At 30.2% G+C, this 19,042-nt stretch overlaps 1 protein-coding gene across 7 annotated transcripts in view; it reads left to right on the top strand.

Moving 5' to 3' along the window:
- The window catches only part of LOC126762920 (protein boule), a 36,983-nt gene extending 20,299 nt beyond the window's left edge, over positions 1-16,684 (top strand). For 6 of the 7 annotated variants that reach the window (XM_050479961.1, XM_050479963.1, XM_050479962.1 and 3 more), the window contains 2 exons: positions 276-8,884; positions 8,962-16,684. In XM_050479961.1, coding sequence (XP_050335918.1) covers positions 276-292 — 17 coding nt within the window. In that variant the 3' untranslated portion in view covers positions 293-8,884; positions 8,962-16,684. Of the gene's footprint in view, positions 1-275 lie in introns of all 7 variants that reach the window. The other variant, XM_050479957.1, reaches the window with a different exon arrangement.
- The last annotated feature ends 2,358 nt before the right edge of the window (positions 16,685-19,042 follow it).

Raw genomic sequence — 19,042 nt, forward strand, 5'->3', positions numbered from 1 at the left:
AGCAATTATTTTCGCATACAAATTATTTATGATTATTTTTGGTTTTTATTGTTGTTGTGCATATGAATTATAATATTTGTGTACAATGTCGCTTTGATATATACATACATACATAATAATATACGTACATACGTAGGCTTATGTATAACATATTTTGTACAATGGTAGCTTAATTTAATTCACTGTTACATCTGTCTGTAAATATGTAAATGTATATATTTATATGTATATGTATATAAGAGTGACCAACTTCCAACTTGCTATCTACTTTTTAGGTATTTATCCATGTTAATTTTGAGGGTACTAACGACAGCATCCATACCCACAACTATGATCACACGACTACAATAAACAACAAGAACAACAGCAACATTGATGCTACTACATTTTATGCGTATAAATATTTGTAAAGATGAATATTTAATGTTTCTTGGTGACAGCCAAACAAATTCACAAATTGTAAGAGACACAACAACAAAGACACAACTTTATAACAATAGCTTCCTTTACTACTACTACAACTACAACTACAACAATATCTACGAGTTCGAAAACCGAGAAATTATGAGAAGAACAAAATAGCAAAAACAAAAAAGGCGACATAAAACAATAATTTATTTGCGGCAAGAAGAAATTGTTCGCTTTTTAAACACAAAAAAATGAAGACGGTGGTGCAAAATGTCGAACCGTTACACCGATCAATGCATAGATGGTAGGACACTAAAAAGTGCACTAGCAGCGGCAAAGAGGCGATAATAGTCGAGAGTCAGAAATAGTCGATGGGATCAGGTCCAAGCAAGGATGTTTTCTAACCATAGTAAAGGCTGCTTTAGTCATTAAATAATTCAACGTAAAAAAACATGGACTGAAATCAGGGCCGCCGTTTATTAAGAGAATGATTTAAAATACGCGCACATACACACAAATACATACATTACAAAACATACAAACCTTTAAAGTACGACACAAACTCTTATTTTATTTGTGTACATTAACATGAAAACGTACAGTTTAGATATAGAAAAGTATTGATAATTGAAAATTATGGAGAAGTTAAATGAGCAAGTACGCGAACGTAATAGAAGAAGATGGAAAGAAATACTAAATTTTAAACCCAGTGAAACTAAGTAGTCTTACGTAATGCTACAAATCGTATGTATGTACATATATGGAAAGATATTTAACTGCTACGTATAGCGCCAGTAATTGTTTATTGTTTTCGAAAACAATGTACGTATATGTTAGTATTTTCGAATTTCGAAAGTATACAAATACCAAAACGGTTTTGCCGTACCATAACGAATCGTAGTTAGTTATAGAAAGCGGAGAAAGACAAGTTGGCATGTTCGTAGTTTGTAGTGGAAATATGAAGGAATGGTGAATATATGAATTATTAGAACAAACAAAGAAAACGAAACTTGTTATAATGCGAAGCAACAACAAAAACCTAAATTATAACTAAATAAGAAAAAAATATATATTATTTATTGATTTCAATTATTACTATAATAAATATTATACACAACTCTATATATTGATAATGACAAAAGTATATATTATTACTATTATATACTTATATAAAATATATATCTATATATATATATATATATATATATATATATATACATTAGACAAATTATATTTAAAGAATTTAAAATAAGATACGACGAATTAAAAACACCGGCTGGGCCTGTGAACCGGCAAACCCAAAAGCTGAACATTTAAAAAACAACAAATTACAGATTACAAAAAATTCAAAAAAAAAATATATATATATATATTAGTATAACTTTTATTAGTATAAGACATGAATTATATAGTAGAAGAGTCACTCTTAAACACAAGCAACACAAAACGATATTGAACTTAAAACAGGATTCGAAACTGTAACAAAAACAAAAATAACTTAGAACATCAAAAACTAGTATGTATTTAATAAAAACAATAAACAAACAAATATTGAATAAAATAACTAAAAGATTAGTTCTTCTCAAAAATCTTATATTGAACTAAGTAATAAATTATAGTATGAGAAAAACAATAAATTCGAAGAAACTAAGTTATATCGTATTCATACGTATAAGCATATAGGCAAAGAATCTGAGTAGAATTATATACACAATATTACAAAGTGAAAAACAAAAAAAAACAAAAACAAATAAATATTAAAGAAAAGCAAAAGTACATATACCTAAATATACATATACAATACATATTTTAAGTGAGCAAAATACACGTATATAAATATTGATATTGATAATTATTAAAATAATATACTTACAACGCATATTCAAATATTGATAGACGATAACCCATGAATGTAGAATGATAAACAAGTACACACTAAAAATATTGGAAAGAAAATACAAATAAAAATACACTTAAAAGCAAATGTAGGTATAAACGCCACAACAAACAAACAAAATAAGCAATATAAGCATATTGGATGTGAAATAATAAATAACAAAAGCTAATTGAAAATGCAATAATCGATTAAAATTCTATTGTTAAGCATTTAAAAATATAAAAAATTAATAACAGAATTGTGAAAGCCAACTAATTGAGTAGTTCGGTCGCCTATGACTTGTTAACCAAACCATGCAATATGATTTCTAAAATTCTTTGAAATAAAATTTATAAAAAAGACAATATAGGCAAATAAATGCTCACTAATATTTGAACGAGAAGTCAACGGACCACCTAAGAGTGAAAAGCCCTTCCGAAAAGAGCGCTTAATTGTTTGTAAACCAAAAAATGTGAGACGAAAGTGAAATAATAGCAAAAAAGAAAAAAGATGCGCAACTTAGAATAATAATTTACAACTTCCTACGGCAATAATTTGCAAACTAATTTATTTATGTAAAGCCGTAAAGCTTTTGCTTTTATAATAACATAAAATTTTCGAGTTGTATTGTGTGAGCGACACACCCACACACACAGAAGCATTGACGTTGTAATCATTTGAATTATAGGAATTGATAGTAAACTGAAAGTCATTTAGTTTATAAGAAAGTTTTTTTGTCTTATTAAATGTTGTTTTCTGTTTTTTTTTTTGAAATCATTACAAACAGTAACATCGCATACTTATGCAAGATAAAAATGTGAAAAAATATTCATATGAAAAGACTCGGGGGGGTGTTTATGTTACAACTTCATAAAAAAACATGAATTAAATTTTTTTTGAAATTTTTAGTTTGCTTAATTATTATGTTTACTTGTAGTTCTTTTTTTCTTTTTTGCAACATCAACTTTTTTATTTCATTTTGTAAAACTTTAAAACACACATAGATTGTTCCTCAAACTCCGAAGAGTGTCTTTGAACGTTAACAAAACTTAAGCTTTCCTCAGTTGTAAATTCAGGCGTCTGACAACCATTTGATGAATTCTATATCCTTATTAGTAGAAGAAAAAATATGTGTATTACTTGAAAATCTCAGAAAATATTTATTAAGAACAAGCGAATGCTGTAACATAAACAATTCCTCAAAAACACATAGTAAAGTATCCTAAGTGCCAGAATTGTAACAGCTATGATATCAAAAACAAGAAGATCGTAATTAAAAAGAAGGTATTAATTGGCAATGTTTCAATTGCGAGCAAATTTCATTAATTTTGCCCAAATTTCAAAATAATGCACTTGAAATGAGTTGCCACCGCTGTCGAGGTCAAAAGTACCAAGCGACCAATTTTCAAGATTTTCATTCTCTTGTCAATTACCAAGTGTAGTACTGAAAAATTGCCGTTAATTTTATATAGTCTTTTGATTAATACAAATAAGGGTGGTTCAAAAGCAACTAAAGAAGTAAAGCCAAATCTTGGGAATCTTTCTACTAACAGCATCGAAAATAAAATTCATTCGACTGAAAAGCCGAAGCGGAACAACAATTCGACATAGTTGCGCAACTCATAGCAATACTTTGATATTCGATCTTCGCTGTGGATCGAAAACGCTACTTATAGTAGCGCTAAGAGCGGTAATACGTACTTACATAGCATTCAAAAGCAATAAATAGGAGATGTTCGATCAAGCAGATATTGCGATACTGTTGTTTTTCTGCAGATACTCAGTTGATTCATCAAATTTTTGCGTCGAATATGATGCCTTCCTATACTCTCTTGAGACTCGAAGTTCGCCACACTTTAGAAAACTAATTATAGCTTGTTGACACTTCTCCCATTTTTAACTAAAATCTATTAAATTGTCATAGTTTACCAAGCGTTGAAAACTAAATATTGATACTATTCACACCATACATATTTTAAATTTGAAATGAATTCCTGGCAGTTCTGGTACATTTACCATTTATATCATTTTGATTTTGAGTTATTTTTGTAATGTAATGAATTAATTTTTTTTCTGTTATTTTATTATAATTATTATTTTTTTTTTAATTTGTTTATTATTTTTGTTTTTAATTTCCATCATTTCATTTTTTGTTCGTTCATGCGTTGGGGTGTTAGAGGCCATTGCTCATTGTCATTATTGCAATATACCACAAACACATACGCATACATACATATACATACATACACATTATAATTTGTAAGTAAGTTGTTTCCATGTCGTGAATTTTAAACGCATACTGCAAACATTTACTTAGAAACTTAACTAGCGAAGTTCTCAAAGTGCAATTGTGGTAGGTAAGCAATGCGGCTACATAATATCAAATGCTTAATGATTAATAAATCAGAGGTTTCAAAATACCTGTGGCGTACCTAACTGCGTTTAAATAAAATCAAAATCATGCTTCATTAAAGATCATCGAACGTTCTCATTGACGAAAACTCGAAAAGCCGGAATCGTGCTGGTGTTAAACACTCCAATGTTATATGTATGTATTTGAATATGTTTACCCATTGAAAGAAAATATGAAATTGCAATGAATGACATTTTAAGCAATTTAGTTGTTGAAGAAGTCTATTGTTAAATTATGCTTGTTATATGCATACACACACGTAAATAATGTATCTATCTAAAATAAGATGTGGCAATTAATTGTAAGCCGAAAAACAGAAAAACATACAATATTTTGTGAAAAAATGCGTGATCATCATCATATAGAAGAAATTTATAACGAAATAATTTATAACAATTACAAAACAAAAATTTAAATTAAATAAAGTAAAAGGAAAAACTATTTATAAACGAAAAAGTAAATCAAAGCAATAAATAAGGAAAGTCTTAGTCTTTAGCAGAAAAGGTTGTAGTGAAAAGTGCAAAACGAAGCTAAGAAGCAAATGTGTAAACAGCGGTGAAGAAATTGTAAGCTGAAGTTGAACGGCGGCAATTGAAATTGATTTGATTTGTTTGTAGATGTATTATGTAATTGACATGCGTGTACATACATAATCAATTCTCTCAACTGAATGCACATTGTCAAAATATGCGCCTGTGCATTTTTCTGCAACGAAAGGTCATTGATAATCGAATTGAAAATTTAGTTAGAGAACGAGAGAGAGGAGGGAGCAATAAAAAAGTAGAATTGTGTAAAAGTATAAGCATCACATTACAGTTAATTATATACATATGTAGCTCCATAATTGGAGAGCCGGCTTAAATAATCGGTTTTGAGAGTAAAAAAAAACAAACTGGCGATGCGAAAATTATAGTACATTCGTGATATTTTTAAAAGCAAAAATAATTTAGACTATATAAAACCAAATATTGCTGATAAAACTATTTGCAAAGCAGGTTTAGATAAACTCATTATTATCGCAGCTGTGCATTTTTCGTAAGCTATTTAAAGAAAAAACATAAACAAACAAATGCGAAAATAAGCGAACAAACGAACATTTGCCTACTTATAGAACGTACATACACATGCACATTCACACACACTCAAAAATAAGTTGTAATGCGGCGCAGCCGTTTGCTTTTGTAAGTCAAATTTGTAATTCATGCCAATTAGCAGGCAAACGCTGAAGCTATTTACACATACAACAAACTTATACACACGAACATGCAAGGCAAATTAGAGAAAAAAAACAAAAAATACGAATAAATTTTGCCAAACGCGCCAAGTTTTCCTATTTTGCTTTTCTGTTTCAGTTTGGTCGGGAGTAAATTCCTGGTGCAACAAATGATTTATATACATACATACATATGTGCTCATAGGCTACAGCAACTTATCATACATAAGTGTAATTGCACAACTGTACATGCAAATGCATGCATGAAGAACATACTTAGTGAGAAAATAAATATGAGTAATGAAATACTGAATAAAATGGATAATGAGAATAAATACAAAAATAAAATCTAAAAACTTAATAATTAACTTGTATAAATATACATAAGTATATATTTATATGATTATGTGTATACGTACATACAGACATACATATATTATATATACATAAGCATCTATGGTATTGCAACAGAATAAACACAGACAAGAGATGAAATTAGATAAATTTATCAAAAGCAAAAAGCTAAGCAAAAACACCTATCTTATCCTTCCTGTTGACTTTAGCAGTATACTTGTACAAGTAACAAACAAACCTACATACATGCATACAATACGAAGAACGTAATTCTCAACAAAAAGTAAAGAAATATGAAATTTATAAATTATAACCCTACTGAAATTATCTACTGTTACCTAGACTACTCTGTACTATGTAGTTAATAATTGATAATTTATTAATACCATAGACTAATATTATTTATAATAGAATTAACAAAGAAGCGACTAAGAAAGAAGACTTCTAAGTGACTTAACACACAAAACTCATAAGCGACATGCACGTTAGAAAAATCAGTAAAAAATACAAAATAAAAACTAAAAAACCTAAGATAACATAAAATTTAATGAAAACAATAAAAAAACTGAATGGAGAGAGAGACATTCAAGCGAATAAAAAATAGTTCTCTTTTTGCATATGAGGTACAATAAATATTGGATTTCGGCATTGTTGTAGTGATTAAAATTATATTCTTCATCTTCTATGACCAGTTTTGTATTGAGCGTATTTAAATCGATAACAGGCATTGAATATACTTTTATCATAAAAAGGCGTTTAAAATGCTTTTATGCGCCGAGAACTGTGCCTCACCCTTTCTGAAACTACTTCCAAAAGAGTTCTTCTTATATATGGAATTTCAATCCCAGCAAGAGATGACTGTTGGCTTCAGTTTGAAGCGTTTGTGACTAAAATATCGGAATTAAGGTCAATATGCCAGCAGTATAATATTGAGGCTATAGCTCGTTCCAAAATAATGTTATTAGTTGCAGCTGAAAAACACTGCAATGGGGTTTAATTCAACCGATATGGTAGCACTGCTGATATCGCGTCACCTGCGAGTTGCATACTTATAGGCAGTCACTATTTAGCAATAGGAAATGCAATTCTGTATGGTCGAATTCCTTATCCGCCAGAACAACAGAGTGACAAAACGAGACATTTTCGACAGAGTTGTATTTAGCTGCAAGTCGCTCTACATTTTTAACCGTTATTTGTTTACACACACACACTTACGTAGTTAAGTAGTGGTAATGCCTATGTGAGTAAGTAGTAGAGTAGTTTTGTTTTAAGAAAATCTCTTGAACCTTTCAATATTTCAAAGAACGCATTATTTCTCCGCAGATATTTAAAGTAAACAGCAAACTATCAAACGAACAATATGTGTGGATCAGCGTATGTTAGCTGAAGAGATGGAGAAGAATTCGGAGCGGTATTATTAAACCTAAAAATAACAACCAGAATAAGAATAGTGTTAACTGATTATAACGTGATGTGATCGCTACCAAGTAGCGAGAGCTCGTGGGGACAAACAACGAAATTTGTCGTTTGGTTCGTATATATAAAGCCGAAGATGCTTCCATAAACTGAGTGGCATTTGCAAACTGCACGTACATACGAGACACAGAGGCTTTTAAATATTTTTTGTTACTTTTAATTTTATTTAGAATATTAGGCCTGACAAAGCAATATTTTCTAAGCAAGCATTTAAACCAAGGTAGGACAACATGGTTGATTGCATAACTATTTTTCTCTTTCTGATTTTCCGACGGTACTACTCAGAATATTTCCCATTCCTCTCAAAACTCATTATGTTTGTGACAAATTACTAAAGAAACAACAGCATAAACTTAGCGAAAATATATATAAGTCCCAGCATAATTAAGAGCAGCACATCAACACTAACTGCTGAAATCTCTATACTACCTATTTCTTACATTACCTTCGTTTGATATTGATTTTTTATTATATTTTCATATTTTCAATTAGACTCTTTACATGTGTAGTATGATAAACAAAAATTGCATTTAAATTTCGATTTGAAGTAACCAACACTTTTTTAAATTATGAAAAGAAAACCCACCCTTCAAATTTTTTGATTGTAATTTAATTATGCATTAACTACTTTATTGATTATTTTGCTTGCATTACATAAATTCGATTTGGTCAAGTAAAAATAACATTATCACATTCTCCTTAACCTTACAATCGGCATTTCATACAAATTGTATTATGTACTAGTACGTTTTGTGATCTCCATGATGAGTATTGGTTAATTGAAATTTCTTTTAACATTTGAATTTGTGTCATATTTCTGTATCGGAAAATGTATGATGATTTAAAAAACAAAAAACACTGAAACTAAATAATAATACACATAAATAAAAAACTAAACTAATGCAAAAACAACTGTTAATCGACGCTGAATAAATGAAATAAATAATGTAACCATTTGAAGTTCTCATTTCACGTCTGTACAAATAAATCGGATCGGGTGTCAATTCGCATTATAATTACATGTGTATATGTAACCTTACCTGAAAAATATGACTAAAGATGAGCCTACATTTATTTCACCAATAGCATCGATTCTCTGCTATTTCCTTAGCGTTATAGTGTCGCCTTTTTACATTATTTGCGGGTTGTCAGATTTCCATGATGACATTCTGACACCTATTTTTGCGCCATGTGGTTGTTTGACAGATCATAACGGTGAAGCTATAATGTCTAATATAGAAAAAGTTCTTCGTTTCCAATTCGCATTCGATTTGTTCTCGCTGCTTTGCTTTCTCTCCCCATCGTGCACCGAAGCAAAGCTTCATCCCCAACTTTTTATAAAAAAAATGTAAACATTTTCGGAATAATGGTCCAAATTCAGCGATTTTCTGTCAATGAGTGGTCCAATTGTGACTTAAATTCAGCTTTTTTACTTATTAAAGTCATTCAATATCTGGTAATCGACCGATTTTAAATATTACACGGTCGCAAGACATATATTCCAGCTTAGAATATAATCTACAATTTTGGAACTATTTTCGAACACACAGGAAGTATAATGGCTTGGGCTTTAGAAAGAATATTAAGACCCCCGTGATGTGATTAGGATTTATTTAGTTTGCTGCTACATTAATTATTGAGAGAAATGTTTTCGACGCTTTACACTTTGGTACCAGCAAGGAGCGAGAGCTCTTATAACTTCGAAGAAAGTTTAATATTTTTATTCATATTTAAATCTTAATAAGATAAAGCGAAAATACCATAGCGATCTAAATTTTTTATTGTCGTGTTCATCAATTTTCGTATATATCTGTTTCTGATAGTCTGATTTTGAGCGTCGCGACCCTTTTTGACTAATGATTATGAATTTGAAAATATTATACTGGATAACGAAAGTGAAAGTATGAACAAAGTTCTGAAACGTATTTAGGAATTAACATTCCTCTATTTTACATACATTTCCAGCGATTTCGAACATTACAGGGAAAGGGTCCTGCGTAGTGTATATGGTACGAGTACAGTGACAGTGACAGGCAGTAATAAAGCACGAATTGAATGATTGGCCTGTGGAAAAGACTTCAACTGTAATTTTAAGAATTTCCACTCCATGAGATATCAATTAGGCAAATAAAACTTGAGTACCAAGTACCCGTAAATAAGCAGAGGTTAGGATGAAACACATGTGAATTGCACAAAAGGCATTTTTAGGTTTGGAAAAGTTGCACACGATGTTTTTTTCGAACTGCTAAAAACACGTACACTAATTAATATACATACATATATGTATATGAAATATATATAAAATGTAAATGCAAATAAAGAAACTAAATGTAATTACACGAAAGCGTAGAAGTTCATGAAATACTGAATTATATACATACATTTACGGTTGTGTCAAATTATATAAATAATTACGTACAGACTACATGTATAAGCATACATACATAGATTCATAAATACTTGTATGTAGGATGCTAACGTAACAAATATAGGATATTATATTATACATATGTATATTGTATATTTTTTAAATAAGTGGTATATATTGAACAAAAACGAAAACACAAAACAAACTCTATACAAATCTCGATGTGGTCTATTTATCCTAACAAAACATTGTTTGACGCCCTCAATATACTTACATATGTATGTATATATAAGTGCGTGTACGTTTGTGCAGCCGTGTGTAAGTATACGAATTTGTTAAAGTTGTAAAGCAAATATGCAATATTAAGTAATATGTAATATTATAGTAACACAATAAATAGTTTAACTTAATTATACAAATTGAACATAACTTTTGGCCTAGTAAATGAACATACAGCAAATATTAGCTGCAACTATTTATTATTTTACAAAAAAAAAAAATTATAAAAAACTATAAAAAAAAATCCTAGACACTACTTAGAAAATTAATGAATACTATAAAGTAATGAAAGACACTTGAAAATCTTGAATGAAATCAACAAAAACCGTTAGAGCTCAATTACTCGTATAAGTAATCAAGTAATCGCATGCTTACATAACCTGCCATATTTAATTTTATATTTTTAAAATGTTTAAAACAATTCGCAGATTTACCGCAACATAAAAATTTAAAGAAGCTAAGCTTTCTTTGAAGGTTTATTTAAAATTTTCATTAACAATATTTTTATGTATTCATTAGGGTACCTTATTCACAGTATCTAAAGCAAAACATTAAACGTTTTGTTTGGCCCACCTTAATAGTTATACACATTACAAATCAGAAGAGAAACTTCATGTCTGACCACATTCTGATATACAGTTTGAAAACATAAATTAAATTCTGAGAATATATTTCGTATTTTCAAAATCTTTTAAAAATAAAGTTTGTAGAAGAAGAGTGAAAATAATAGGAAAAAATTTTACCGAGAAATGGTAGGCACTATGAAATATACTATATATTTATAACAAATAAGTTCTGAGTCAGCAAACCCAAAAAGTGTGATATTTCTGTAATAATTCAACGATGGCCACAACCTTTGGAGTTTACACGATTAATATCAAACGTAGATTAGACTCCATGTCTTCTTTCTGAATAGAGAAAGCTTTGTCGCAGAACTTACCACAAAGTATCTCCAACTCAGACTAACCTAACTTTTTTGAAAAGCTTATCAGACAGAGCACTTGGTAATAAACAATCTCCATATTTTGAAAACTGTTTGGCGCTGGTTGAAAAATCTGAGATTGAGAGTTTTTCGAGATTCGAACACTTCAAAGACACTGTTTACCCCGTTTAAGAGTACTCTAAGTAAAGTTTCAATGCATTTGCATATTATATTATATTTGTGTTATGTGATTGTGTGTAAGCATGCGGTTGCCAATTATTATTTAAGCTGATTTAGCTGTCTTCAAAAATGCTCCAAATATGTAGGCAAAAAGAACGTTGAATCTATAAAACGAAATTGAAATAGAAAAAAACTCTTGTTGGCGACACTAATCGAAACTATTTGTGAAATTATAATTTGCATAAATCAATTATTTAGGAATATACTTAAAAAAGTAAGAATTATAATTAAATAATACTAAAGTACATGAATACAATAATTATATGCAACGAAGATTTATGTAAAATTATTGTGTAGATAGATTAAGCGAGCAAGGGCTGTTTAAATATGAATTTAATTTTCCATACCACAAATCATACAAACTGAAGTATTAAACTCATATTAACCGTTGTTTTCATTATTTATAATTTTATTCTGAGGAATCCAGTAACTCGAAAATTATTATATTTGTTAAAGTTATACGAGTATTTCACTACGAGGGTGACAAGTGACAACTAGTTACAGCATTCATTGATTCTTTGTCTATATAAATATGATTTTATACAGACACAGAATCTGCATTGAGATAAGTCCTGAGGTTGCGCCTGTTCCTCTGAAGCTGCTTCACTGGTAGCATCTCTGGCGAGACATTGACACAGTCGATGCCAAAGTCGAGACCTGCTCAAAAGCGTCTTAGAAAGTTAGTATTTCAGTCATCGCAACTAGAAGAACTAGTTTTCAAAAAGCAGACTTCAAGCAGCGAACTTCCATATGTACCTATTTCTTAAGCTACTTGAATAAAAGTATCTCTCACAAGTTAAATATCGCCAGAAGTGGATGTTGTATTTTAACAATTTTTATTCGTACAAGCAGAGGCTTTTTGGAAAAATATGATATTTTTTGGCTGCAAGAGTGATTGCTAATTTGAAGTATGGTCAATGTCAAACCGAAAGATTCCAATATATACAAATGTAGATCATTGGAAAAAGAAGATAAGTCTAATTATCAACAGTTTGGTTTAGTTAAAAGATTGCAGCTAAGAAGGATCTCACCCAACATTATCAGCAACAGTTACTTTTAGCCAATTTTTGTAATGTGGTTCAAAATGTATACGTATACATTTTTTATATTCGACCTTTGAAACTTTTTAAGGCCAATGCAATAAAAAGCTGTAAAAGAAAAGTTGTGAGGTTCATTGTTGTCTCTCTGTGAAAATTATAATTATTTTCCTTATATGTAGTTTTCAAATAATTCTAAAATTAAATGATTTATTTTCTCCTTTGTAAATACAGTAAATTCTACTCATTACTTATTCATTTAATAACATAATATATATAATAGTTATATACATTTATATGACTTTGTTATCATTGAAAATGCATAAAGCGCTCTCTTTTATAAAAGTGTACAAATTGTATGTATGTAATTGTTTAAAAACGTACATATACACCACAACTGTAAGATATTTACGAGAAAATGATCATCATATACAAACAACTCTATTTTGATGCGTTTTATTATAGTGAACAAATGTAAGATTTGATTTTTTGAAACACATACATATATACTAACTGCAATACAAGTATTGATTAACTAAATTATAAAGTAAAATTATTTCCGTACCCATTATCCAGATTTATTAAGAGTAATGACTATATTCCGGCAAAAAATCGTAGTAAATGTAACAGAGATATGTATATGTAAGTAAGCCACCGATTTTCGCCAACGAGATTTGATTACCGAAGTCATTAAGAAAATCTACTGGAACAATATTATATGTTGTTGTTGCATTTTGCTGGCACATACTTAAGTACTCGTATGTGTATAAAACCATATGTGTATGAAAAGGTATTTATTTTCATAGCAGTTAACAGCAGAAATCAAAATTAAGCACCCACATGTATGCATGTGTAAATTAGATTTGCATGAGACGAAAAGTGTTTATATCATTTGGAAATTGGTTTTCAAAATTGTTAAGAATTCAAATGAAATTGTAGCGCAAAATGGTTTCACCGAAATTGTTGAGTATTTTTTACTATATGTGTACGATATTTACTTAGTACATATGTATGTGCATATGTGTTTACATATGACAAAAACGATTTATTATTATTCGTGCATCCGCATATAGATGTGCTTATATATATACAAATACCCGTTTATATACTAAATGCAATCAAATGCCAGTCAACGGATCGCCCGTCGAAGCATCGAAATACATTATTCGATGGCATGAAAATATTCCCAACTTCCTCTTCATATAATTTCTTATTTATTCTTCCCATCTGGTACACATAATTAGCGCTGGCCCTTTTTTGTATTTGTATTAAGGAATGCTAATATTAACTTCTAGTTAAATTTGACAATGGAAAAGGAAAACTTTTTCAGCCTCATACTATGTCAAACCAATGGTAGCTTCATGTCTTATGTGCTATGGAACAATTTCTGCTTTTCATCGTGGCTTTATCTGCGCTAATTTACTTTCTTGTTTTATAAATACTTTCCTGAAACAGAATTTAAACTACTTCTAATAAAACAATTTTCATATACATATGTATGTAAATATGTTATATCTTGCATTTTCAATTCAAATTGTCTTTCATTTCTATTATAATCACTTTGGTCGCACTTTGCAGACACATCATAAGTAAGCCTATCTGAGACATATTCGAAGTACTTAACTGTTTATTTTAAAATAATTTTCCATATCTGAGCCAGCATCCAACTTAAAACCGACGCATACTAAATTCTGTTTACTCCCGACTTCCACGTTATTGTGAATTTCCTCAAACGAATTATGTGCATAGGACGGTTGGGAAACCTTCGACAGTTTTTCTCTTATAGTGGAACCCAAAACTTGTCTTTATTATGTCAGTCGCAAAAAGTTTAGACATTATAAGAAGTCAAATCAAATTACAGATTCTTCCCAATTTTTTATTCTTTATGACTGTCAAGTTAACAGGCGAAGTATTAATATGCTGTTGAGTATAAATATTATGAGACATGCTAGTCGTAAAAAAGGCTTATGGATTTCCGTATCGATCGAATAAGTAAAAGCGGTTGCATGAGAGGTCTCCCCTGAATGTCGCAGCAATTTTACGATTTGTCAATAATCCCAAAATTTGTTGTGTTATGCCTCGTTTATACTTTGCCTTTTTATGAAGAATTTGTAATACTTGTTAACATAACTGCAATTAACTAAAGAAAAGCCAATCTAAATAAGATTTTTTTTTGTATTCAAAAAAGCATACAAAACAATATGAGAATGCATTGGTTTGACATGGCACACTCTGTATTTCAATAAAATTCTTTTATTTATGAATTCACTGTTATTTTCTGAATTTATAAAACTTCCAATGTCTCCATTCCATTCCTTCAAATAAAAAATTAATATTCAAAATTTTGTGAATTGGGTTAATCCGTAGCGATCACGTCTTCACTGTTATTTATATGATAATTGTTATACATAAGTATATACATATATACTACATGCGATCTTGTCGAAAACTACAAAAATAATTAATTAATAATTTATTATATTGAAAAGTGTAAATGCTGATCTCTACTGTGTTCTATCTGATTAACGATAAAAAAATAAGTGAGAAAAATTTATCGAATCAAAAAATTACAAATATGGCATCAAGTTCAACTCATAAAAACCAACACGATTATTGCAAATAAAATAAAAAAGTGTAATAAAACAAATATATATACATGCAAACATAAATATATACATAGCCATAAATATAGAGGTACATATATTTTCTCTTTTGAGACGAGATAGTTTTAAAATTGAGACAATGAATATTAAAATTGTATAATATGAAGCAGCAAACCAAATATTGTATTGTATCGTATTATATGTACGAATATACCATTATTAAAATGATTGTTGAAATGTGAGAAATTATTGTAATTTAAACAAATAAATATACTGAATATATATAAAGTAATAACAAACATGAAATGTGTCTTCATAACATTAACAATGCATGACATACATACATACATACATGCATGCATGCATATGAACTTCTAAATTATGTTAAATGTACTTGTCGCATTTTTCAATTGAAACGATAAAACAGCGGCGATTGAATTTTGAAAAATCAAACACATTTATCTACGAGTACTAACGGTACAATGCTGCACATGTTCATATACATACATATATGTAGTAATATATACTTGCATATGTGTGCATTATAGTGGTACAACCAATCTGTGCAGACTTCACTTGCAACGAACCCGATTTTCACACTTCACGCACACACACACACATTCACTCACTCAAAATGCCTATGTCCCTAAGTATCAAGGAGCATGCGCGTTGAAAGTGCAGAACTCAACTCGTCTACACACATTTGAACTAAGTATCCAATAAAGAAAATCGAAAGCAAAAAAATAAAATAAAAAACAAAAAACAAGAAAAAACAGTTACAAATAAATATACAACTTATTTAGATGAAGTATACAGTACATACAAATATTTCCAGTAAATATGGTAAATGTGTCAGAAATTAACAAAATTAACAGAATTAATATATCAAATAAACTAATACTCACACAAGTGGCAAAACCTAACAGATATTTGACAGTCACACATACACACTTACAACAAAGGTAAAACCAATACACAGATACATATGAATGTGCGATATTTGGAAGCACAAACTTGAAACGGAAATAGTAGAAAGGAAATGCACGCAATACTCGTACGTATGTATGTGTGTAGTACAACGCGAATTCACGAATTCATTTCCGGCGCAAGGAAATCGGTAAACGAGAAGACGAGTACGAGTGTGGCATGAACAGTGGGCGCGCTGATGAAGCGATAAAGAAATTCATAAAAATATATATACATATATATATAAAGTGTAATTATAAAGGCTGTAATTTTAAGTAAATACAATTAAATAAATTCGACACAAGAAGATAATGTTGAAAATAAAACGTAAATAAATAAATATAAATATACTGAACACGTAAAATACTGAAAAGAGATACATTTCACCCACTCAAAGAAATTACCTAAAATTAATCTTACAATAAATATACATATACTAAATATTTATGACAACTCTATGTATGTAATAATAAAATATAAAAAAGATAATAAACTAACACTAAATAAATATTCGTAAAATCATCTGAAATGCTTGTGTTTTAATTAGAAACGTAGCCCACTTGCAAACGAATGAACTCCATCTCCATACTCCATCGAGAATGATTTTTAATAGAAAGAACTCGTTACCGTGATACAAGTATTGTGTGTAGCACCAATAAGGATACAGACGTAAAATCATGTGGTAGGCCAGTAAACACAGTGCATATGCTCTCTGCAACCTAGTAATAAGTGGTTTCCGAATTATATCAAGCGATGCTAATAAAGTTCTAGCTAGTATGCCACCCATTGACATCCAGGGAGAATTCGCGCGATTGGACCTGCATCAGAACCGCCTACAGGCAAAAAATAACAGGAGAGAACCAAGGGCCTTACAATCATTATGTCGTTAGTCCGTATTGTCCGACGTGTACAGAGTGCATAGAAGACTCTGAACATTTATTTTTTCACTGCCACCATTTTATATACTCTTGCAACATCTTGCTACATCGTATAAGATGCAGAGTTTTGTTCAACTAATGGTTGTTTGTGTCACCTAAAACAAACCAGGATAAAGAGACGAGTTCAAATCCGAGTGACTGTCTGTCTGTCATCCGTCAATCCGTCCGTGCAAGGTGTATTGAAGCTTGGTACACATGTTTCTCGGCCCATAAGGCGCTTGGTATTGTAGATGGACGTAATCGAACCAGTGCCACGGCTACAAAACGCTGTTAATCGAAATTATATAAAGTGCCATAACTAAGCACTAAAAAAAACAAAATTGAAACAGGGGATCGTAGTAACAAGAGGCACCTCTGGGCTAAAAATTTAACAAAAGTGGGTATAGCCCCGCTCTCTAATTGATTTAGTGTAAATATCTCCTAAACTACTTAAGCTACAAAAACCGAATTCATTTGAGTACAAATGCCTTAAGCATCTACTGATACTGTATACATAAATAATCGGAATGATTTCGGAAGATAACACCGTTCTCTCTCCATTTAACGGTACTGTTTAAAACTACTAAAACTGCGATAAATCAACAACTAAATAAGTATGGCTGAGACATACGATTTTACACCCGAGATGATATGAGAAGGTTTATTAGGAGGCTGGGTAAAAGGTATTCCTTAGGATTGGTAATATTTTAACACGACAACTGAATTAATACATTTGTATGTTTGATGCTCTAAAGCACTGGCAAACTTTAACCTAGGCAGGCTTTAAATTAGAAGTATCGTGTGTTCAAGAAAAACTTTTTTTCTTAAAATGTGCTACTGACAGCAAACTGTTCTTCACGTTCTGGGTATATTGCGATGATATAATCTGTTATCCTTGAAAATCCATCTTCAAAGTGGATGTTCAAGCGAAAACATAAGTAAGCATCTACATGATTTTATTTAACCTTTAAAAGCAGTTAATCGGGATTTGACAATCTGAAGACGTCAAAAGAACCTATGTATTGAACAAAGGTAGTTCATAAAATTTGTTTATGCCAAAGTTCTCTGACCAAATCAACAAAAAAGAAATTAACCAGGCAGTGTTTGAAGTTGAAGTGCTTGAAATAGAATCAAAATTTGCGTCAATGTACGAGAATGAATGAAACATAGTTCCATCTTATAAGTTTTAACTCCAAATGATTAGTTATACTATAACTTCGAATATTATGCACTATATTACTTGTTATTTGCAACTCGGTCATATTTTATTGATTTCTATCACGTTTCCTCGACAGACTTTTAAATAGAAAGGAATTAGCATTCAGTGCAATAAATGTTCCTTTCATCCATAATAATCGATCAAAGTTTTACTAAATAAATTTTCTCACGTTCTGCCTATTTGAATATTTCATAGAAATTGCTTTCAACGCACTTTTGGTCATTTAAAATGCAATTGCAATACTGTTTTAATTTCTCATTTCCAGAAACATGTGTATTGTAGTTTTTTTCTTATTGAAGTGGCAATCACGTCAATGTCTTTGGCTCATTTCCAAAATGCCCATTAATCGACGACTAGCCTTCGCCAATTGAAATTTATTTCTGTGTAAATTACATACAAGTACTATATAATAGATTGAATAAAATATTAATATGCATTTATAATTTTCAGTGGAAATAAATAAGTTGCTGAAATTGGAAAATTTTATTCTTCGCTTCATAAAACTTTAGTGTAACGCTGCCTTTCTTAAAGGCTATTCAATAATTTCTAAAAGTAAGCATTGTGACATTAAAGAACTATGAACCGCTGCCACCATCTGAGGCTCAATTAGCGCTGGATGCATCACTTTGATGCACTATCGTAGGACCTTATAATCTTGGTAATCCGTTTCATTGCTGCGCTAAAACCATTTGGTTCTCACAATGAAACCACTTGTTACCGATTTGCTTTTTGTGGACAACCATTCAAGGTT

Source organism: Bactrocera neohumeralis, chromosome 6 (assembly GCF_024586455.1).
Source record: "Bactrocera neohumeralis isolate Rockhampton chromosome 6, APGP_CSIRO_Bneo_wtdbg2-racon-allhic-juicebox.fasta_v2, whole genome shotgun sequence".
NCBI classification, from domain to species: domain Eukaryota; kingdom Metazoa; phylum Arthropoda; class Insecta; order Diptera; family Tephritidae; genus Bactrocera; species Bactrocera neohumeralis.